Source organism: Drosophila gunungcola, assembly GCF_025200985.1.
Source record: "Drosophila gunungcola strain Sukarami chromosome 2R unlocalized genomic scaffold, Dgunungcola_SK_2 000079F, whole genome shotgun sequence".
NCBI classification, from domain to species: Eukaryota; Metazoa; Arthropoda; class Insecta; order Diptera; family Drosophilidae; genus Drosophila; species Drosophila gunungcola.
This window is the reverse complement of record NW_026453177.1, coordinates 122985-145436: the sequence shown is the minus strand read 5'-3', so window position 1 is coordinate 145436 and position 22452 is coordinate 122985. Positions and strand designations below refer to the sequence as shown.

The window sequence follows — 22452 nt, the reverse complement described above, 5'->3', positions numbered from 1 at the left end:
CCGATGTTCTGAAAACATCGATGACCGCGATGTTGGCATCGACGTTTGTCCACCTCTGCGCTGCTTTCCCTCAGCCGCAGTGCTGCACAGTGGGGTAACAGAGCGCAAATGTGGAGATCAAATCAACCAAGTTGTAATTTTCTTTTATCAAGTTTAAATCACTTATAAAAAAAAATGGTAATAAAAAAAAATATATTTAATAATTAAAACTTGTCAAAACCGTTTGAAATTTTTGTAAAAATTAAATTACTCCGTAAATATACTTTTCTAGAATAGATTCTCAGAAAACATGTTTGTGTATCTGCATATGTGTGCGTATCGTATTCAGTACAGGCAGAGTAAAAGCTTTCCACTTGTGAATGTCAAATTTGTATTTAGTTTTGCGTTAATATCTATTTTGTTGGCGCGAAAAATTTAATTTTATGTTCTCTTCTCTTTAATTTTGTTTACTTCTAGTAGGCTGTTTTTGCATTAGCGAATGCCTGTGTGAATAGATATCTTCCACTTTTTCGATACAACACTTTTAAGCGGCTGTGTGCAGACGCTATAAAGGATAAGGGTATTTTATGAATTTAACTTGAAATCCAAAGTCTTAGCGATTTCTTAAATATTTTTTTAACATTAATGGCTAAAATCGCCTCTAGTTACCCTACTGTGTGCTGCCTCTGTTAGATTTAATATAAAAATGTTACGAAAACGATGAACTAACATAAAAATAAATTCAGAGTGACCGTGGAAAAGTTTAACAAATATACTGAATCCGCGGTCGGAACGCGTCTTTAGCTTTTGGTATAAAATAGTAATTGTAATTATAGCAGAAAAACAGGAGAAGCGAGAGGCGAGAAGACGTGCTCAATCAACTGCGGTGCGTTGAAGAGAGAGAGTCGAAGTCGAAGTGAGTGCTGTGCCTGAGTGTGAGTGTGGTGATGTGAGCTGGAAGTGCAGCTGTCGCTTAAACAAATGAAAAGCATAAAAGGCCGCTGCCGGGGCTGATCGTCCGCCATTCATTGTCCTCCGGTGCGGAAAAACGTCGAAAACAGCCAAAACAACGAGTTAAATTGCACGTAGAATTATTTCCCAACGCAACGCAGCAACTCTACGCCCAAAAGTCGCCGGCGACGTGACGCCAACGCCGGCAGAGACGCCGTTCGCCGCGCCGCAACAAATGCAGCAAATGCGGGACCGAATTCAGCTGAATTTGCACAAACGCCTTGCTGACGCGGTGAAATGGGAGCATAAAAACCGAAAAACAACATTTATGTGCGAAATATTCGAAAACTTCGTTCCCAGTGCGATGTGTGTGTGTGTGTGTGTGTTCGAGCCGTGCAAGTGTGTTGCAGAACGAAGAGAGTGGGATAGGCAGAGCGAGAGGAGAGAAGGATGGCAGCGCTTATACCTGCTCCGAAACAAAAACCGAAAACTGAAACAAAAGTGTTTGTTGCAGTCTTCGGAAATGCAAACTGGTTAATGGTTAATTTCTACGTAACGCTATTTTTCCGCTAAATCGCTTATGGCCACACATTCTCTTAAGCCAGCTTCGGCCGTGGGTGAGGAGGGAAAGGTGGAGGGGAACCATTCCCCCCTCGCCCACGGTCGACGACGTTGGCTTAAGAAAATGTGTGGCCATATTTTTTCTCCTCCGTCTCCGTCTTTCTTTCGCGCTCTCCCTTTTGAAACTCTCGCCGCGCGCTGTTCTCGCCGCCTCCGTTTTGTGCCGCACTTCCAAGATAAAGAACGCGAACGCGAGATAAATGCGAAATATTGTATCTTAGTGGCGACGAGACGAGCGAAACAACGTACTCATTTGTTCTCATCGATTTGTTTTGTCCGACAGAAAAGTTGAAGCCTAAAACCAAAAGCAAAAACCTAGCCGCTGGATACAAATACCTACCACGCAATCCAGCCGCCAGACAAGGAATTAATAATTAACCGCCGCAGGGACTTAAACAGAGACAGCGAGAAGCGCCGCCAAAATGTCGGAAGAAGTAGATCGCAACGATCCGGAGCTCAAGTACCTCTCGGTGGAGCGCAACCAGTTCAACGATCCGGCCACTCAAGCCGAGTGGACACAGAAGCGTCTAGTGTGGGTGCCGCACGAGAACCAGGTGAGTCCGAGTCCGGTGCCCTTACCTGTGGAGGGAGTCAGGTCCTCCGCCACGATCTACCCAGGGTTTTTCCTCCCCTGCTGATTAAGAATGTGAACCACGCCCGAAACACTGAGTTACCTGACATAAACCCTATTGATAGCTCCTCTACATGAGCGTAAAAGCAACAGGAACAGCTACAGCTGCGGTCAACGTAATAGGTATAGATGGTTTTAGTTCTATTTTATTTTTGCAATTTCATAATTTTATAACGAATGCTTCTAAATGAATTAAGTGTTTTTAAAACGATTTATATTGAATTGACTATTTGCACTTTTTCTTTATATTTGATATTTAACTTTAGATCAGTCTGTAAAATAGAGCCAAAATAAAAGGAGCGATATTATTTTGACCGCAGTTGTACAAGTTCTAATCAATTTGCGCAGTGTTTGGATTTCTTATCGCCAGCACCTTTTCGAGCCACCCTGCTCACTCATCGATCGGGCATGAATCACGCATCGTTGTTCCGTTTATTTTTAATTTTTAACCGGGCCAACTTCTTTGAATTTTTCATTACTTTCGCACAGCCGTGATAAAATTGAGTAAACATCCGTTGATGTTGAATCATTCGTTTCTCCTGCGGTGAGGCTGAAATCACCGCACCGCATAGTGGGCCCGAATTTAACGGTTTACTTGGTCAAATCTGTTACTATTTGCTGCCAAGAGTCTTTGCCCAATGCTACCTATTTGCATGCAGACGCTCTCTGACTTACTGACTCATCTTTGAAGGAGAGGGCCAGTAGGAACGGTCACAGTTTCCACTGAGAGCGGGCCAAAACAAGTTTTTAATCTGGCCGGGTATTTGTGTGTTCGATTTGCGAACATACAGCCAAGCCAGCAAAGAGATTGGGCCAAGGCATCATTGGTTTCTGCGCCTACTCTTTGAGCAGAAAAACGATCGCGAAACTTTGGTCGGCTGGGTAAGTTCCCGCCAGATGATAACAAGCTGAATTGTTTTGCTAATTTGCCTTCTCGTCATTTGTTTGAAACGATTTCATTCAGGTGTCATTCAACTACATTCCTTAGACTTAATTTCAACCATAAACCCAAACAGATAAAATTAGCAGCCGGGTTTTCTTCCCTTAGCCCTGCCGGTGATTGCTTTATTTGCCAGAGATAATTCGGGGCCACAGAATGGTAGCACTTTTGGGTGACTTCATATAATAAAAGAAGCAACGAAAACAAAGGAAAACAACTTCAAATTTTTGTGTAATTACGCGATCACTTAAACAGACATTTACTTTGCAATAGAAAAAAGGCAGCGGCAAAGATAAAGCCAAGAAATAAACACGAAAATAACGAAACGAACGCAAACGCTCGATTGTCATGAGCAGTCCGTTGGACAGTGGGACTAGCGAACAGCCTCAGAGACGAAAAGTCTGAGAGACTGACACATAAGACAGGCGAGAAACGTAAAGAAATTTGCATATAGTATAAGTTGTTGCTCCGCTGGAATGTCCCACAGATTCAGATACAGCTACATTTTAACGGCAACGGACCCGGCCAAAAGGGTATTCGCCATTTGTGTCAACACTCCGTTGGGCCGAACATTCCGCTTCGTTTCGTCTCCAGCAACTGTAACAACTTTGCGCAATGTAAGGGAATTCGCTGAATAATGGCAACGTCAGTCCACGTACGTGTTATCCAAATCCATTTATTCACTTGTGGATACACAGTGAAACCTTTTGTTGCTGGTTAGCTTTCGTTCAATTTTGTTTACTGATCAGCGATATTTTTCCAGGTCATGTGGGTTGCGTTTTGGTGCAATGACTCATCGTAGTATTTACCCAGAGAGAAGTTTGATAAATGACGACAATGGGATGGAGAATCAGAGTTGAAAATTTGTTTAGTTTTGTTTGGAAATGATCTTGGGATCTTAAGTGTATGCAAAATTCAGTATCTATAGTATTTATTCATATTAAATTTAAATCCAAATGCTCAAAAATTGGTAGTAAACATGGCAGCCTTATGCTGACATTTCTCCTCATATTTTGTCTTCTTCTTTACTTTTAAATCTGTTCTTATCTGACGTTGTATAGGCATTCCTGTATGCCTGATCCCCCCGACCAATCTTAAAACTTTTTCATATTGTTAGCCAAATTGAAGTCGGTTTAACCTTCGTCATGCCCAGAGAATCGAATCGACTGTAACAAACGCTGATCATTTTGGGGTCTCTGCACACCCACACATGTGCCCGGTATCGTTTGTTGATATTCCAAAGCGTGTCTGTGTGTTTCTTGTATTTATAACCAACAGAAACCACTTTGAACTTTGTTTGTAACCACTCCCACTCCACTTCCCCGCCCTCGCTCTGCTGGGTTCTGGCGGAGATGCCATTGCCGCGCGAGTTTGAGTGTTTTCTTTTCGGTTACGGCAACGACAAACGTAGCCAGCTTTTGACTCTCGTCCGTCCGGTTTACGGTCAACGAACCTGCTCCTCGTATCTCGTATCACGTATATGTAATATACGTTTCTTTCCCTCCCCACACATGCATATGCGTTGAACGATTAAGCGAAGAAATAAAATAAAAGAGTAACAAATTATAATGGCCATCCATCGTTCTTCTTGCTCGCACTCGAATTGTGGGATAAGAGGTTAGGGAGACCGGGAGACCTCTGCTCATTATTCGTTTCATATTTACATTTTCGGAATAGTGTAAACAAAAGAAGTTGGCGAAAAAGCATTCTTTCCCAGAGAGTAAATAATGGGTGTAGAATCTACACTGTAGATATATCTTGGCATAGCCTATCAGTTTTATCTGGTTTGCTGGCTATTTGACGGATCCCTTGGTAAGTTCAAGGTTGCGATTTGGCAACCAAAAATATTCAGTTCCGAAAAGGGGAGCTCCCACACTTGACTTCTTCCCGCCTTTCCAACTTTCCTACTTAAATTCCTCCCCGATCATCATCATCATTGCCGCTCGCTTTGTTTGTAGGATTTTTATATTTTCTCTGGTTTCGCTCCATCGATTGCCCGGAATGCCCGAGATGCCGTTGAGCGAGAATCTGAGACTGATGACCTCATGTGCCACAACTCTTGTCTCCGCCTCTCGCTGCCTGCCTGAATAACTTTGGCTAATTTCCTTGGCTCGATAACTCCAATTCATCTCTTGCGGGGCATTCCATGATCGTGATTCATGGTCCGACTGGCGGAGTAGTTGCAGCATTTTCCGATTCGCCATATTTTTTGCTTCTTCTGCTGCTGTCGCTAAGCCTTGTATCTGGTGTGTCCAAACTGTCAAACGTTTTAACGTTCAAATGTTTTGCCAAGCTGACAACGGCTGCCCACAAATCAGACAAAAGACTGGGACGGGGGTGGTTCGTCGGAGAATGACTCTTGGCACAGCGAAAGTAGTCGAAATTGAGTAAATGGTTTCGCTAAGGAAGGCGGTTTGTGTGTAGATGATTTAACCTTATGTCTATCTTTCATTTCTGTAAACTTATCATATGGCCAAGCGAAAAAATTCGCCTTAGGGCATATTTTTAATAGTGTTGATTGCACGCTTGACTGTTGGGCATTTACATGCTCCAAATGGTTTCATATCCGTCATATCCGCTCGAGAATAACGACTTTGTTATGGCTGTTTATCCCTGATACCGGAAAAGCGCAAAGATAACACAGTCAGCAGCAGCATATAGCTAAAGTGAGAAGGAGCACTACGACGCGGGTTTTCCGAAACTGATCGCTGGGGCGTGTGCGTGCTTAACTTAATGGACCCGGTCTGGCCTGGGATGCGTTGCAGATGCTCCTGCTGCCCCGGTTGTTGGTCTTAATGCATTTCTTGTTGGCAGCGGCGGCACTTCACTCTACCCTTTAATGACTGAATTACGGATTGCCCTGATTTGATTAATGTCAATGCGCCGCGTGCAGCATGCAGCGTGCGTCAAGCTCCCTGCTCCCCATTGTTGTTGTTTCACTTGACTTCTAATTGAAGCTGTTTGCCTGTTGCTGCAGCTTTTCCGAGTTGTTTGTGTATAATTGAATTTCATGGTTCTTTTGTAAAGGGAAATTCCGTAGTCTCGGTAGTGAATCACACTTAGTAGTTTTATTCGGTTATTGCTTATTACGATCGAAAACCGAATTTTGTGATGCATACTGAAATCATGCACAACCGAATCCGCGCCTTGAACTTGTTACGGATCATGGGACGCAGGGGCGGTTGGGGAAGTGCCAGACATGCGGACAGACAGTTGCATCTGCCTCCCGTTGTTCTGTTTGCTCGGTTTGCTCGGTTTGCTCGGTTTTTGTTCATTCTGGCTGGGCCACTTGAATTGGTGCAGTTTTTCCCTACACATTTCACTTGCCAGCGAAAGGGCGGAGACTGAGTGACTCTTCTTCTGGCGCTTGACTCATGCAGCGTTGTTGAACTTGTTATGTTTATCGCCTACCCGCTGAGTTAAAAAAAAAGGAAACACACACACACAATCTGCATTTTGCATAACTTATCCCATCCTGTACCACTTAAAGCATACTTTTACAAATATTGCATCCGTAACTAACCCATTCTTCCTTCTTTACAGGGCTTCGTGGCCGCCAGTATTAAGCGGGAGCATGGCGACGAGGTCGAGGTGGAACTGGCCGAGACCGGTAAACGGGTGATGATCCTACGCGACGATATACAGAAGATGAATCCGCCAAAGTTCGACAAAGTCGAGGACATGGCCGAGCTGACGTGCCTGAACGAGGCCTCCGTTTTGCACAACATTAAGGACAGATACTACTCTGGCCTGATCTATGTAAGTACCTTAAATTATATTTAATTCTCTTTTGCTTATAGTTTGAATATGTGAAACCCTAAAGCCATCTCCCAATCCTGCTGTGCATTCGTCCCAGGTCGAATGATTTCTAAAAGTTTACTTACTTTTTTGACTCCTACTATTCGCCCACATTCGTTGTTAATTGGCATGCCAAAAGCGTGTTGGTCAGAAAAAAAATGTAATTTTTGGATTTAATGAGAAACGAATTTCAAGACCGGCATTTAAATGTGGGGCCGTAATTTTAATCATCTACTCTGCGCTCTTCTCCCTCTCATTCTCTTTTATTTCTTTCTCATATAAATCATTAAATTGTTGCCTGCAACTGAAGCTCTCAATTGATATCGGTTTATCTGATTAACATTTATTTCCCCAAAAATGAGGATGGATTGTAGACAAATTTCAAATTATCGACCTGATAAATTAATTTAAAATGCCTTAAGCTAATTAGTCTAATTTCTTTTAGCTTGAGCACTTTTATTTTTCATAAATAACCAGATACATTTGTAAAACCGTTTGGGGATTTCTGAAAAAGTCATCGTTTGCTCTTGGCCCCACTAGGGAATGTTGCTCCACTACTTGTCTTCAGCTGTGGGTGTCTATTTGCTTTGATTCTCCGTTTCTTCCTACTGTTATTCGCCGCCATGTGGCAGGTTCGTTGCGGCTTCTCTTTTTATTGTACAGCAAATTATGTGCCTCTTTTTACATATTTTATGTATTGCGGCTGCTACTTATCGCAGTCTTTCTCTCTCTCGCTTTGGGAGTTTTAATTTAATGCCCAAACTGTTGCTGCCGCTTTTTGATGTGGGCGCGAACGGTTTTTAATTTGTTTATGTTGTTGTTGGTCGGCTATGCTTCAGCGCACTTAGCATTGTCGTTGTATCTGCCGCTGCTGTTGTTGTTGTTGCCCAAATTCGTGCGCCGCTTTACCGTTTACACAACCCCGCCACACACTCATCTTGCCTCTCTTTCTATCTCTTACCACGGCTTGTCCCATTTAATTCGTTCGCCAATTGTTGCTGACGCGCTCTGCCCGCTAACTTGTTGCACGGTGCTGTGCTGGGCTGTCTTGTGGGGGCTGCACTTAACGGCATAATTATTATAATTTGGTGACATTTAATTCGATTTTAAATTTCATTTGAATTAATTTGCCTGGCAGCTGCCGACTGCCGGTAGCTTGTAGCTTAATTAATATGCGTCGACAAGAAGAATGACTTACAAGCACACACACACGAACACTAATGGCGACTAGCTCATGGATATATGTATGCAAATCAAGTTGTCAACACCTCAGCAACAGCTGAAAAAAAACAAGTATCGCAGCAAATATGGCCAATTTGTTAAAAACGAAAATGTTTGGCCTACTGATTTGAGCGGAAACTGTTTCGAATCATAGGCCAAAGTTTTGCACCCAAATCAATAAATCAGCAATGATTTATTCATGTAAAAACATTTTTCAAAACACATTTATTATTGTAGTATAATATACATAGTTTCTTTCTTCGTTTCTCCGATTAATATTAAAATTTTACAAAAACAATCCTTCAAAGAATTGCTAATACAGATGTAGTTCAATTACAAATATCTCCAAAATTAATGTACATAAAAATTAAATGTCAGATAGGAAATTATGTAATATTTTTAAATATTTTTTTGATTGGACATGACCACCCGCCTTGTCCTGCTGATGCGCTTGATTACAAGTGAAATGGGGTTTTAAATTTTCATTAAAACATTTGCATTCTGCCTCTGTTGTTGCTGCAATTAATTGATTTATGTCCACCGGGTGACTGGGTGCAATTGCTCAAAGGCAGAATGTGTTCAGCGATATTACGTTTGTATTCCGCTCAGCTGTTTTGGCAGCCAAAAGAACTTGACAACGCATCGGCGATCGAGAGAAAATTACGTTAGCGCCTTGGCAGCTGCCAGCTGGTGCTATCTTAATTCCCTTTCGGTCTTTACTATCTTTGAGATGCGCTAATTGAAATGGCAGTCTGAATTAAACAGAACGGCGTATTAATATGGGATTGCCGGGCACTATTTTCCTTGGCTAGATTTAAATAGCGACAGCAAATAAGTCACATGAAGCGTGCTCTTTGTGGCAAATAAATTATGTTTTTCGCATATCAGTTGAGCAATTTGTTGGCACTTATAGCAAGCAACCTGAAGGAGGTGGAATGGGTGGAAGATAGAAGTGTCTTTAGGCATTTAATTAACAAAAGAGGCGCCACAGTTGGTTTTGCTTTTTGTTTTTTATGTAGCTAATTTGAGTGGTGTCTTACTTTAAATGGCTTACACTGCCTATCGACACCGAATTTCCTTCTGTTGATCTTTCTTGAAACCTTATTGATAGGCATTAATCGTCTGCCGTGACTGGCCTTCTTCCTTCTCGCCACTCCCCCAGATACAAATAAATGCCAGCGTAAATTATTTACCTTAATTTGAATAAATTTCATGATTTGTCTTATCCGCTGACCATATAAGGCGATATATCAGTGCAGGTTTCAGTGATTAATGACGTCCCCTGTACGAATTGTTCAAGTATTCACCAGGATAATGAGTAAAAGCAGAATAAAAACAGTGATTCAAAAACGTTTGGAGCAAATCTCAACGCGAGTCAGGGCCACTTCTAAATGTTTGCCAAAAACAGCTTGACACACGCACTCATACACGGGCAATGTGGCTGATTGGCAAGACGTGATTTTAATGTTGATTTCGGGCCCTGTGATTCACTCCTCCTCCCCTTCACATCACCCTCACAGACCCCTACGAGTTCAAGAGATTTTCTCAACTATGATTTTTACCTGCGCTACTTTCCATTTTGATCTGTGTGGGCTGCCTTACACTTCCCCACCTCCTTCGAGATACTTTTGCGCACTGCTGTGAAGTTCGCAGCATTCGCATCTAATGTTTGGCCAGATATTTAAATGGTACAACAAATAACATAAGCCGCATACTTAGTGCCCACGCCGAAGTCTCGGTCCCAATCGCAATCGCAGTTATGTAGGCAGCCGCTCGATAGATACCACCAACGGATTCGGATTCGGATTCGGAGCACAGATACAGCGGCGGTGCAGATACATGCGTTTGCTATTTAAGGTGCTGACCAACTTTAAAGCACATGTCTTTTAGATAGCCAAACGAGCGTGTGTGTGTGAGTTTGGGCAACAGTAACTAGGCCACTGAACATCAGTGGCCGGTTTCTAAGGCAGTCGATAGCCCAAGCCTCACTTGTTATGCAGCTTGAGAATGAATGATTTTAGGCCTGAAAAATCATCAAATGGTTCTAATGTCCTTAATATGTATATGTATATGCAGAGAAGTTTGGAGTAGGTTCTCTACTATGACTCAAAAAATGCATAGTTTTTGGTGATTTGGCTTTGTTGTTTCAGGAATCCTAAGCTAACCCCTTATTTGTTTAATACAAAGACTTATATTATAAACTTTATTCTTTTAGACATATTCCGGTCTATTCTGCGTTGTGGTCAATCCGTACAAGAAACTTCCGATCTACACCGAAAAGATAATGGAACGGTATAAGGGCATAAAGCGACACGAAGTGCCTCCGCACGTATTTGCAATAACGGATAGTGCCTATAGAAACATGTTGGGTGGTAAGTATCTCAGTCTCTGCACTTACTTTCCTTTTCCGCTTCAGCTGCACACAGATATTGAAGTTGAAATGCGAACATTATCAGCTGCGCTTCTTGTTTTCTTTTGTGCGCGATTTCAGGTCGCTATCGGAAATTCCATTCTCCACATAAACAAGCGAATTTTTTACCCAGACCGAGCTGATAAGATAACCCATGGCAAAGTTTACTCTTGGGCAGAGTATTTCCACGAATCGCGTTAGAGAGGGGTCCACATATGACACATTTTGCAGAAATAACTCCATGGAGCTGCATTAGCATTTCCAGTTGCAAAAATTAGCAGTAAATCATCTGCAAATGTGTTCCTGTCCCCCGAATGACTGCCTCTCTTCTAATCATAAACTGGTTTCCTTTTTCGGCTTGCATTTTGAAATGCGATTTTTTTTGATTTCCTTTTCACTGATTTTGCTTTTTTCACTGTTTTGGCTTCAGTGAGTTTCGATGGTTTGCATGTCCGATCCAAGCGTAACGTCGAGACTGGAGATGACTCACGTGGTGGGGGCTCCAGCACAGCAGAGACTTCAGCTCGAGGCCGGCGTATCTTATAGTGGCTGTATCTATGGGTTCCTACATGTGTGTGTTTCCCCTGCTTGGGTTTGGTTAACTAATATTGCGTATACGTGTCATTACCATATTTGGATCTAAAACTGAACCCGGCTCTGCTTGGACAGCAGGCAACTTTGTTTGCCCCATCATCATCTTTGTTGTAGCTCTGAAAATGTTCAAACAAATCGTCACCTCACTCTGGCTCACCATATTTGACGCTTAATAAATTTTTGTTTATGCACATTTGGCTGATTGTATTTCCTCGGAATATATTTTTTGAGAAGTTTGCTTTACAGCGACACCCCTTAAGGAGTGGCAGTTCCTTTGATTTATTTCACTGGCCTTAAGTAATCTTAGCCCAGCGCCATCGCCTCTGACTCCATTGCCCTGAAACACGCACCGCAATCGGATCCAAAGCGATCTGAAGACTGTGGAGCTGGACAATCGCCGCACACCTTAATCTGTTCGGGCTTCTTTAGTTGCTTCCCCAACTCGTAGCAATCGCAAATCTCGCAACTCCGTCCAACTGCATTTTTTATGGCATTCCATTCCACGCTCATAATGTGCCAATGTCATACGACTCTTGTTCATGATAAAATGGCACGCCTTGACTTTGAGTGTATTTATGTGGTATTATTTAAGTGCATGCTTATATATACAACAGGGTAAGGTTTGCCATTGGACAGATGTTTTGCATGTCTGTGTTTTGTCAGTTGTTTCAATCAGGAGTTTATTTTGGGAGTGGAGTAGTTCTGTGTACGACACTTGTCAAAAATTATGATCTTAAAAAAAATTCAAGTATATAGTTTGCGGGTGGAATTTCTTAATCGTCTAGTTTCAAACCGTTCTTTGGAAAAAAGATCAAATTTGGCCGAGCCGTTGAATAAATTGCTCATAATCTAACTGAATTGCAAGGATTGCGTAAGCCTTTTCATAGCTGTTTTTAAATTATCGAAATGCCTTTTCTATTCACTTAACCACTACATTTTTTAATACCAAGACACAAAAAACCAATGAATGATTCCCATAAAACGGCGTGTTCAGATATATATTTCAGCCCATTTATGGTCGGATATTGAATGTATGTATAAATACGCGGCTTTATCCATAATAATAAATAAGTACGGGGTCGTGATGTTGAAGCTGTGTGGAACTGGCTTCTCAAAATCTATGGCAATCAAAGTGGATATATCTAACTTGCCGTTGCTCTGCCTGTGTTTGTGGTTAGCTCAATGCTGGATCGTATGACGAGGCTGCCATTTGGCGGGGTGATCTAGGGGTGCAGTGCAAATCTAGATCGCTTTATTCTTGATGGGATTGTTGGCGCCATATCAATAGCTATGAACAACAGCAATTTACTGCTGCTGCCTGTTGCTGTACGTATCTCTTAGATACGCAGGCTGAAATCAACAGTTTTTGTTTTCATTTTCAATTGATGTATGTCTCTTTTTTTCTCCTGCTCCCAACCACTCTATGCTTCACTTTGCTGTGTTTTTGGCTTTGTTTTTGCCCGCATGAATTTGGGTCAACAGAAACTTTGAGCTGAGCTTGGCTTTTTTAATTTTAATTTCATATTCGGTGGGTCAGCCACATTGTTGCGTTAATGAAGTGTGTCAATTGCCCAATTCTTCTCGCGTATGCCCTGCTCACTCACTCCTTTCCCTCTTTCTTCTTTGCAGATCGCGAAGACCAATCGATTTTGTGTACTGGCGAATCGGGTGCTGGCAAGACGGAGAACACCAAGAAGGTCATCCAATTTCTGGCTTATGTGGCAGCCTCCAAGCCCAAGGGCTCGGGTGCGGTAAGTGCAAAAGCGCAGAACCAACAATGCGTTCATCTAAGAATCGATGCAAATGCAAAGCTGTATCCACCAGTGTGGGAGGGTGCGTTGGAGACACCCGCCATAGCGATTCAGTTCCATATGGCTTTTGAGTGTGGAAAATGCTTATTAAACTCACATTAAAGACACGCGAGCCCGACAGTTGTTATTTTTTGGTATTGTAATTAATTAGACATACTACGTTCGCGGGAGATAAACGACGCTTACATAAACACGTTATATGTTTATCGTCGGCAAAGTGTCTTTAATACGCCTTCGAAACTTTGACTTCTTCGTGGGAGTGTGCAGTTCAATCTATTTTGTCTCTAGTAACCAAGAGCATTAAGCATACATGGGTGAGCAAAGCTAATTTTTCGATGGCGAAATATTTTGCATAGTTTTCGAACAACAATCGATCTGGATTCTATATCCATTAGCAGAGCTATTAGAATTTGAAAAAGTTCCAAGCAGATGCACAGTTTAAAAACCCTCATCTGATGCTCCCCATGTGGTATATGATTGAGGGTTACGATTGAATATTTGGTTGGTTGATCACTTGGCTGGTTTATGTGCTTTAATGGGGGAACCGAGGAACACTTCATTAATCAAGAGCTATAGTTGCTGACAAATTTTGTCATTTACAGCAATAAAATAAACACCATAAAAAAAGAAGGGAGAATTGAAATTAAATTGCAGAGGAGAGCAGACAATTGGTGAAGCACTGTTTTTTTTTTCTTTTTCTTTTTTTTTTTTGACTTGCTCAGTCAATCCTTTTAGGAACAAACAAGTTGTTCTTGAGCTCCAAACACACTTTTCGTTATGTTTAACGCGTTTACTGCCTTATATGAGCCTAAAACTGAGGCTGCGACTAAAGTTGACTTTGCTGCTGCGAACGTGATAAGCTGCAAATATACATAAGAAGTCTCTAGATACACGAAAAAAATAGGCCTCCAAATCGTTTAACATGCAGAGTTAAACAAATATAGTAGGTAGACAGATGTTCTAAGCAACGATTATACTTCTTACCTTAGTAAGTTACATAGTTATTGGTTAAATGTTTGAACTCAGGTATTACCTCTGAAACCATGTCCCAAAAATAGACGCTAACGATAGATGATATATCGTCAAGGCAAACAAAAACGACTGCACTGAATCATCGGAAGTTGTTGCTAATGTAATTGAAATAAATGAAAATTGGTTGGTTTGATTATAAATTAGTGAGTGTTAGCAAAACTCTTTATCAGCCATAGATAAGAAACGCGATAAAAAGAACCGAAAAACCAAAGAAAAACAATGATATAACTTTGCATTTGTTTAAAATCATTTTTTGGCTGTTTTCCACTCAAAGTTCAGTTGTTTTTAAATATTATTTGCGTGATGCTAGGGATAAGGCAATATACAAATTTATTTACTTCTAATATATTTTATTATTTATCTATTGATCTTATTTATTTTCATGTCCTACCACACATACACACCTCTATGCCACACCACACACCTATAAATACACGCACACACACCCTGTACATTGGACTTTGGTTGTTGTCTTCACTTTCAACTACATATGTTTATATAACTTGTATATATATAATCTGTAAAAAACGCTGCCAAAAATCACAATCGATCCAAATATCCGACAACCAAACCAAAATCGTACCTCAACACCTCCAATCAACTGACAACAACTCCAACAGGTGCCGCATCCTGCCGTGCTCATTGTAAGTATTTGTGGACTGACAGAGAATATTATCCCAAACTTTGTGTTCCGGAATTAACCCTATATTTATTAACCCTCTTCAATGTTTGATTTACTTTAATTTTTGTCCCCTGATTACTTCTGTTCCCAAAACTATTTCTGTTTTCCCCAACTGTGTTGCTTTCGCATTTCATCAACTGTGACCTTAATCTTAGTATTAACCCTCTCCAAATGAATTCTTCCCCCTCTTCGTTTTATCTCCCTTGTTTTCGTCCCACCCAAGCCAACACTCATCTACCCAATCTCATCTCTCTGATCCGATCTGCTCTGCTCCTTCTTTGTACTACATATGCCAACGCAATTTTAGAGTAGTCATCAAGAAACCTTTGCGGTAAAGTATGCTCAACGTCCATCAATCCCTAACATAAAATAATCATTTTGCTGTATAAGTATAAGTATATACATTTTATTTTGTAGCCATATAGTTTGATATGTATATATGATTTCAAGACTTGATAGACCAAAGCGCGTGAATGATGCGAGTCCTCGAGAAAGACCTAAATATCCATCCCTTTTCCCATAACCCCGTTCCTACCTCATTGCAGAACTTCTCGGTCAACACAAACAAATACATAAGGGTTAAGATTATGGCCCAAGGACAGAATCAGTCTGTCGAGGTTACTAGTGGATTGAAGATGGTGGAAGTTAATTCCAATTATCCAGAGGTAAAGTCTGGATGAAGTCACTGCGCCGGCATTGATCGTGAGAAGCTGTAGGAGATCGTCCAGTGTTCATTGTCCTTCGTTTGCCTTGGCTTTGGGCTTCTTGCTGCATGTTTTCGTAGACTAATCTTATCTAGATGTGTATATAATTTGTGTTGCTTGTGATGTCACTGTACTTGTCCCCAGACTGTTTATATGTTTAGACTGCTTTCGTGTAATTTTTTGACTAACCCCAACTTTTCAAATCGTTAAACACATATACTTTTCATAATCGCATTTATCTTTAAACAGGGCGAGCTGGAACAACAGCTGCTGCAGGCCAATCCCATACTGGAAGCCTTTGGCAACGCCAAGACCGTCAAGAACGACAACTCTTCGCGATTCGTAAGTAGTGCCTTAACCTTCACCGAAAGATTCCCTTTTATCGTTTACCACTTTGCAGGGAAAATTCATTCGCATAAATTTCGATGCCTCAGGCTTCATCTCGGGGGCCAACATCGAAACCTATTTGCTGGAGAAGTCGCGTGCCATTCGTCAAGCGAAGGACGAACGAACATTCCATATTTTCTACCAGTTGCTGGCGGGCGCCACGCCGGAGCAGCGCGAAAAGTTCATACTCGATGACGTCAAATCGTATGCATTCCTGTCGAACGGTAGCCTTCCTGTGCCCGGCGTGGACGACTACGCCGAGTTCCAGGCAACGGTCAAGTCGATGAACATCATGGGCATGACCTCCGAGGACTTTAATTCTATTTTCCGGATCGTGAGTGCTGTTCTGCTGTTCGGCAGCATGAAGTTCCGCCAGGAGCGCAACAACGACCAGGCCACTCTCCCGGACAACACGGTGGCCCAGAAGATCGCGCATTTGCTCGGCCTTAGTGTGACCGACATGACTCGGGCCTTCCTCACGCCACGCATCAAAGTGGGTCGCGATTTCGTTACGAAAGCCCAGACAAAGGAGCAGGTGGAGTTTGCCGTGGAGGCCATTGCCAAGGCGTGCTACGAGCGAATGTTCAAGTGGCTGGTGAACCGCATCAACCGTTCCCTGGACCGCACTAAGCGCCAGGGAGCCTCGTTCATCGGCATTCTTGACATGGCAGGCTTCGAAATCTTTGAGCTCAACTCCTTTGAACAGTTGTGCATCAACTACACCAACGAGAAACTGCAGCAGCTCTTTAACCACACCATGTTCATCCTGGAGCAGGAGGAGTACCAGCGCGAGGGTATCGAGTGGAAGTTTATCGACTTCGGACTGGACTTGCAGCCCACCATCGACCTAATCGATAAGCCCGGCGGCATCATGGCCCTGCTGGATGAGGAGTGCTGGTTCCCCAAAGCCACCGACAAGACGTTCGTCGACAAGCTGGTTTCGGCCCACTCCATGCACCCAAAATTTATGAAGACCGACTTCCGCGGTGTGGCCGACTTTGCCATCGTGCACTACGCCGGCCGCGTTGACTACTCTGCGGCCAAATGGTTAATGAAGAACATGGATCCGTTGAACGAGAACATTGTGTCGTTGCTGCAGGGCTCGCAGGATCCGTTCGTGGTGAACATTTGGAAGGATGCGGAGATCGTTGGCATGGCACAGCAGGCCCTGACTGATACCCAGTTCGGGGCCCGCACCCGCAAGGGCATGTTCCGCACCGTGTCGCATTTATACAAGGAGCAGCTAGCCAAGTTGATGGACACGCTGCGCAACACGAACCCGAACTTTGTGCGCTGTATCATACCGAACCACGAGAAGCGCGCCGGCAAGATCGATGCTCCCTTGGTGCTCGACCAGTTGCGTTGCAACGGCGTGCTCGAGGGCATTCGTATCTGCCGCCAGGGCTTCCCCAATCGCATACCCTTCCAGGAGTTCCGCCAACGCTACGAACTGCTCACGCCCAACGTGATTCCCAAGGGTTTCATGGACGGCAAGAAGGCCTGTGAGAAAATGATTCAGGCTCTGGAGCTGGACTCGAACCTGTATCGAGTGGGCCAGTCGAAGATCTTCTTCCGCGCTGGGGTCCTCGCTCATTTGGAGGAGGAGCGTGATTTCAAGATCTCCGACCTAATCGTCAACTTCCAGGCCTTCTGCCGTGGCTTCCTCGCGCGCCGCAACTACCAGAAGCGCTTGCAGCAGCTCAACGCCATTCGTATCATACAGCGCAACTGCGCCGCCTACCTTAAGCTTCGCAACTGGCAGTGGTGGCGTCTCTACACAAAAGTCAAGCCTCTGTTGGAAGTGACTAAGCAGGAGGAGAAGCTCGTCCAGAAGGAGGATGAGCTGAAGCAGGTGCGCGAGAAGCTGGACACTCTGGCCAAAAACACACAGGAGTACGAGCGCAAGTACCAGCAGGCTTTGGTGGAAAAAACCACTCTTGCGGAGCAGCTGCAAGCCGAGATAGAACTGTGCGCCGAAGCCGAGGAATCACGTTCTCGACTGATGGCGCGCAAGCAGGAGTTGGAGGACATGATGCAGGAGCTGGAGACGCGCATCGAAGAAGAAGAGGAGCGTGTCCTGGCCCTAGGAGGAGAGAAAAAGAAATTGGAGCTGAATATTCAAGATCTGGAGGAGCAACTGGAGGAAGAAGAGGCCGCCCGCCAAAAATTACAGCTAGAGAAGGTTCAGCTTGACGCCAAGATTAAGAAGCACGAAGAAGATCTCGCCCTTACCGACGACCAAAACCAAAAGCTTCTAAAGGAGAAGAAGCTGCTAGAGGAGCGCGCCAACGATCTATCCCAGACACTCGCCGAGGAGGAGGAGAAGGCCAAACATCTGGCCAAGCTGAAGGCCAAACACGAGGCCACCATAGCGGAGCTTGAGGAACGCATGCACAAAGATCAGCAGCAGCGACAAGAGTCCGATAGATCCAAGCGGAAGATCGAGACCGAAGTTGCCGATCTCAAGGAGCAACTCAATGAACGCCGCGTCCAGGTGGAAGAGATGCAGGCGCAGTTGGCCAAGCGCGAGGAGGAACTCACCCAAACTCTGTTGCGCATCGACGAGGAGTCCGCCACCAAGGCCACCGCCCAGAAAGCCCAGCGCGAGTTGGAGTCACAGCTGGCCGAGATTCAAGAAGATCTAGAGGCCGAGAAAGCGGCCCGTGCAAAGGCGGAGAAGGTTAGGCGTGACCTTAGCGAAGAACTTGAAGCCCTCAAGAATGAGTTGCTTGATTCCCTGGACACCACAGCCGGTAAGATTAAATAAGTTCCTATCAATCTAACATGTTCTCATTTAAATACGATTTAAAATCAATTTGTTTTCGACAAACAGCCCAGCAGGAACTGCGCTCTAAGCGCGAACAAGAGTTAGCCACACTTAAGAAATCGCTCGAAGAGGAGACTGTCAATCATGAGAGCGTCTTAGCCGACATGCGGCATAAGCACTCGCAAGAGCTTAACGGGATCAACGATCAGCTTGAGAACCTGCGCAAAGCCAAGACCGTCCTCGAAAAGGCCAAGGGTACATTGGAGGCGGAGAACGCGGATCTGGCCACTGAACTGCGCAGCGTCAACAGCTCCCGGCAAGAGAATGATCGCCGTCGCAAGCAGGCCGAGTCGCAAATCGCTGAGTTGCAGGTAAATTCGCATTAAGCTAATCAAAAATACGTATTCGTCTCGGAGCAAGCACTTACCTATCTAAACAATCCCCAGGTAAAACTAGCTGAGATTGAACGAGCCCGATCGGAACTGCAAGAGAAGTGCACAAAACTGCAGCAGGAGGCAGAGAACATTACGAACCAGCTAGAGGAGGCTGAACTGAAGGCCTCAGCCGCCGTGAAGTCTGCGAGCAACATGGAATCACAGCTCACAGAAGCCCAGCAGCTGCTGGAGGAGGAAACGCGACAGAAACTTGGCCTGAGCTCCAAGCTACGTCAGATTGAATCCGAAAAGGAGGCGCTACAAGAACAGCTTGAGGAGGATGATGAAGCCAAGCGCAACTACGAACGCAAACTGGCTGAGGTCACTGCTCAGATGCAGGAGATTAAGAAGAAGGCAGAGGAAGACGCGGATTTGGCCAAGGAATTGGAGGAAGGCAAAAAGCGACTTAACAAGGACATCGAGGCCTTGGATCGACAGGTCAAGGAATTAATTGCTCAGAATGACCGCCTTGATAAAAGCAAAAAGAAGATTCAGTCGGAGCTGGAAGATGCCACTATTGAACTGGAGGCGCAACGCACGAAGGTGAGTCTTTATTTTCTCATTCAAAAAAATATTACCTGATGCAAATAAATATGTTCTTGGTCAGGTGCTCGAATTGGAGAAGAAACAAAAGAACTTCGACAAGATCCTTGCCGAGGAGAAAGCCATATCAGAACAGATTGCCCAGGAGCGCGATACTGCCGAGCGGGAGGCGCGTGAAAAGGAAACCAAGGTGCTGTCGGTTTCCCGCGAGCTGGACGAAGCCTTCGATAAGATTGAAGACCTCGAGAACAAGCGGAAGACCCTCCAAAACGAGCTTGACGACCTGGCCAACACACAGGGCACCGCCGACAAGAACGTCCACGAACTGGAGAAGGCGAAGCGGGCGCTGGAGTCTCAGTTGGCCGAGCTGAAAGCACAAAACGAGGAGCTCGAGGACGATCTGCAGCTAACCGAGGACGCTAAGCTACGATTAGAGGTCAACATGCAGGCACTGCGCTCCCAGTTTGAACGCGACCTGTTGGCTAAGGAGGAGGGCGCCGAGGAAAAGAGGCGCGGCCTCGTCAAACAGCTGCGGGATCTTGAGACCGAGTTGGACGAGGAACGTAAACAACGCACGGCCGCTGTGGCGTCAAAGAAGAAGCTTGAGGGAGACCTGAAGGAGATCGAGACAACCATGGAAATGCATAACAAGGTGAAGGAGGATGCGTTGAAGCACGCAAAGAAGCTGCAAGCACAAGTCAAGGATGCCCTGCGCGACGCCGAGGAGGCCAAGGCCGCTAAGGAGGAACTGCAGGCACTGAGCAAGGAGGCCGAGCGCAAGGTCAAAGCCCTGGAGGCCGAGGTTCTACAGCTGACCGAGGATCTGGCCAGCTCAGAGCGGGCGCGCCGTGCTGCTGAAACTGAGCGAGACGAACTGGCCGAGGAAATTGCCAATAATGCCAGCAAGGGCTCCCTGATGATCGACGAAAAGCGCCGATTGGAGGCTCGCATCGCCACTCTCGAGGAGGAGCTGGAAGAGGAACAGTCCAACTCAGAGGTGCTGCTGGATCGCAGCCGCAAGGCGCAGCTGCAGATTGAACAGTTGACCACCGAGCTGGCCAACGAGAAGTCCAACTCGCAGAAGAACGAAAACGGTCGAGCCCTGCTCGAACGCCAGAACAAGGAGCTGAAGGCCAAGCTTGCCGAAATCGAAACGGCGCAGCGCACCAAGGTGAAGGCCACTATCGCTACGCTCGAGGCTAAGATTGCCAACCTCGAGGAGCAGCTGGAGAACGAGGGCAAGGAGCGGCTGTTGCAGCAGAAGGCCAACCGCAAGATGGACAAGAAGATCAAGGAGCTTACGATGAACATCGAGGACGAACGGCGACATGTCGACCAGCACAAGGAGCAAATGGATAAGGTAATTGGAGGTAAAGTGAATTTTAGAGATCATTGTTAAACGTCTTGTTGGCTTTTACAGCTGAATAGCCGCATTAAACTGCTTAAGCGTAACCTGGACGAAACCGAGGAGGAGCTGCAAAAGGAGAAGACGCAGAAGCGCAAGTACCAGCGTGAGTGCGAAGACATGATCGAATCGCAGGAAGCCATGAATCGTGAGATTAACTCACTCAAAACGAAACTACGGTGAGTCGTGGCCGAGGCCACTATTTCAGGGCGGGAGGATCCTTAGGTGTCTCTCAGGGTTGCCCTTATGATTATTGTTTGAAATTTATCTTTGGTTTAAGCTCCATACAAGTGGCCGAGACCGAAAAGGCAAAGGCGTATTCGCCCAAAAAGGATGCTGCACTCATTATGAATTGTGAGGGTCTGCATTAGGTTTCGTTTCGCTTCGATTCGCTTGGTTTCCTTCGCGTAGGCTGTAAGTGCTGCTGTTCGCCATGCTCCTTAGAACCAATGAATGTCAACCGAACCGAACCCAGCAACCAAACCATCGTCTTCTTTCTGCATGTTAGGAACAGAACACACCAGTCCAAATGTGCGAACATGTGTTGTACCTCCAACTACCTCAACAATAGATCTTAGTCCTTAAACTCACAAACCGTACCCATGTTTTGATTTATCTGTTGACCCCTGCACTGCACGTTCACTAGGAATATGCAAGCCCAGATACTAATTGTTTTTCTTCGTTTTTCCCAAACCACTTTCTAGACGCACCGGCGGCATGGGTCTCAGCTCCAGCCGGCTCACGGGCACACCTTCATCAAAGCGCGCAGGAGGCGGAGGGGGCGGCGGCGGCGACGACTCATCGGTGCAGGATGAATCACTAGATGGAGAGGATTCAGGCAATTGACGCGTTAATTATTAGATGAAGATAAAGATAAAGCGGAGGAAGAAGGTGAAGATGAAGCAAAATAAACGATTATATTTAATGTTTCTTTTATATAATTTCTCTGTTATTTTTTATATAAACTATTATACATACTTAAATTAAAACGTAAACAAACGAAACCAACATTTTTATAACGACAAAACGTAAACATAAAACAAAACAAAAATATAATGTTGTAAACACACTCCCACTCCATACAAAACCTAAACACATAAGAAACCTTCCATCCCTCGAATGTCTGCGCATTAAGGCAGCCAACGAAATAAAATTAAAATTATACAATACAAAAATCAACCAAGAAACGTATTAACTCTGATCTACACAAACCTTCAAAATTAATTATGGACATGCAAAATCAGCAGGACACTCATTCTCACATTTTTTAATAACCTAAAATAGAACCCATAGAAGTAATATATGCAAAATGTAATTCATGCATTTAACAACTAAAATGGTTTTCAAACAGAAACAGATCAGAAAAGAAAATCATCTGTTGAACACGCAACTAACATACGAATTTCGTTTTTGTTTAGAACTAAAACAATAAAATATTTGCTACATGAAACTGATCTTTCTTTGGGCAGCAACAAAAAAGCGTGGTAAAATTGAAGAGGACCCGTTAAAGAAAAAAATGTACGATACCGCCCGAGTGTTTAA

General features: G+C 44.3%; 1 protein-coding gene across 3 annotated transcripts; it reads left to right on the top strand.

Moving 5' to 3' along the window:
- Window positions 1-756: 756 nt before the first annotated feature.
- On the top strand, window positions 757-22360 carry LOC128256955 (myosin heavy chain, non-muscle). 3 transcript variants are annotated; one of them, XM_052987696.1, is made up of 15 exons: window positions 757-895; window positions 1835-2105; window positions 6666-6881; window positions 10357-10513; window positions 12775-12896; window positions 14609-14632; window positions 14978-15001; window positions 15624-15716; window positions 15775-18514; window positions 18595-18899; window positions 18975-19505; window positions 19570-20865; window positions 20926-21089; window positions 21191-21324; window positions 21615-21851. In XM_052987696.1, exons 2-14 carry the CDS (start codon window positions 1974-1976, stop codon window positions 21279-21281), a joined length of 5895 nt encoding a protein of 1964 aa, XP_052843656.1. In that variant the 5' UTR covers window positions 757-895; window positions 1835-1973; the 3' UTR covers window positions 21282-21324; window positions 21615-21851. The 3 variants fall into 3 exon arrangements, with proteins under 3 accessions (XP_052843656.1, XP_052843654.1, XP_052843655.1); XM_052987694.1 differs by lacking the exon at window positions 21191-21324 and having other exon boundaries at window positions 758-895; window positions 21615-22360; XM_052987695.1 differs by lacking the exons at window positions 14978-15001; window positions 21191-21324 and having other exon boundaries at window positions 758-895; window positions 21615-22360.
- Window positions 22361-22452: the final 92 nt, after the last annotated feature.

Coding starts and splice junctions, on each gene's coding strand:
- LOC128256955 (XM_052987694.1), top strand. CDS start 1,974: ATGTCGGAAGAAGTAGATCGCAACGATCCGGAGCTCAAGTACCTCTCG. Junction 18,900..18,974: donor CGCAAATCGCTGAGTTGCAG/GTAAATTCGCAT, acceptor AACAATCCCCAG/GTAAAACTAGCTGAGATTGA. Junction 20,866..20,925: donor ACAAGGAGCAAATGGATAAG/GTAATTGGAGGT, acceptor TGGCTTTTACAG/CTGAATAGCCGCATTAAACT.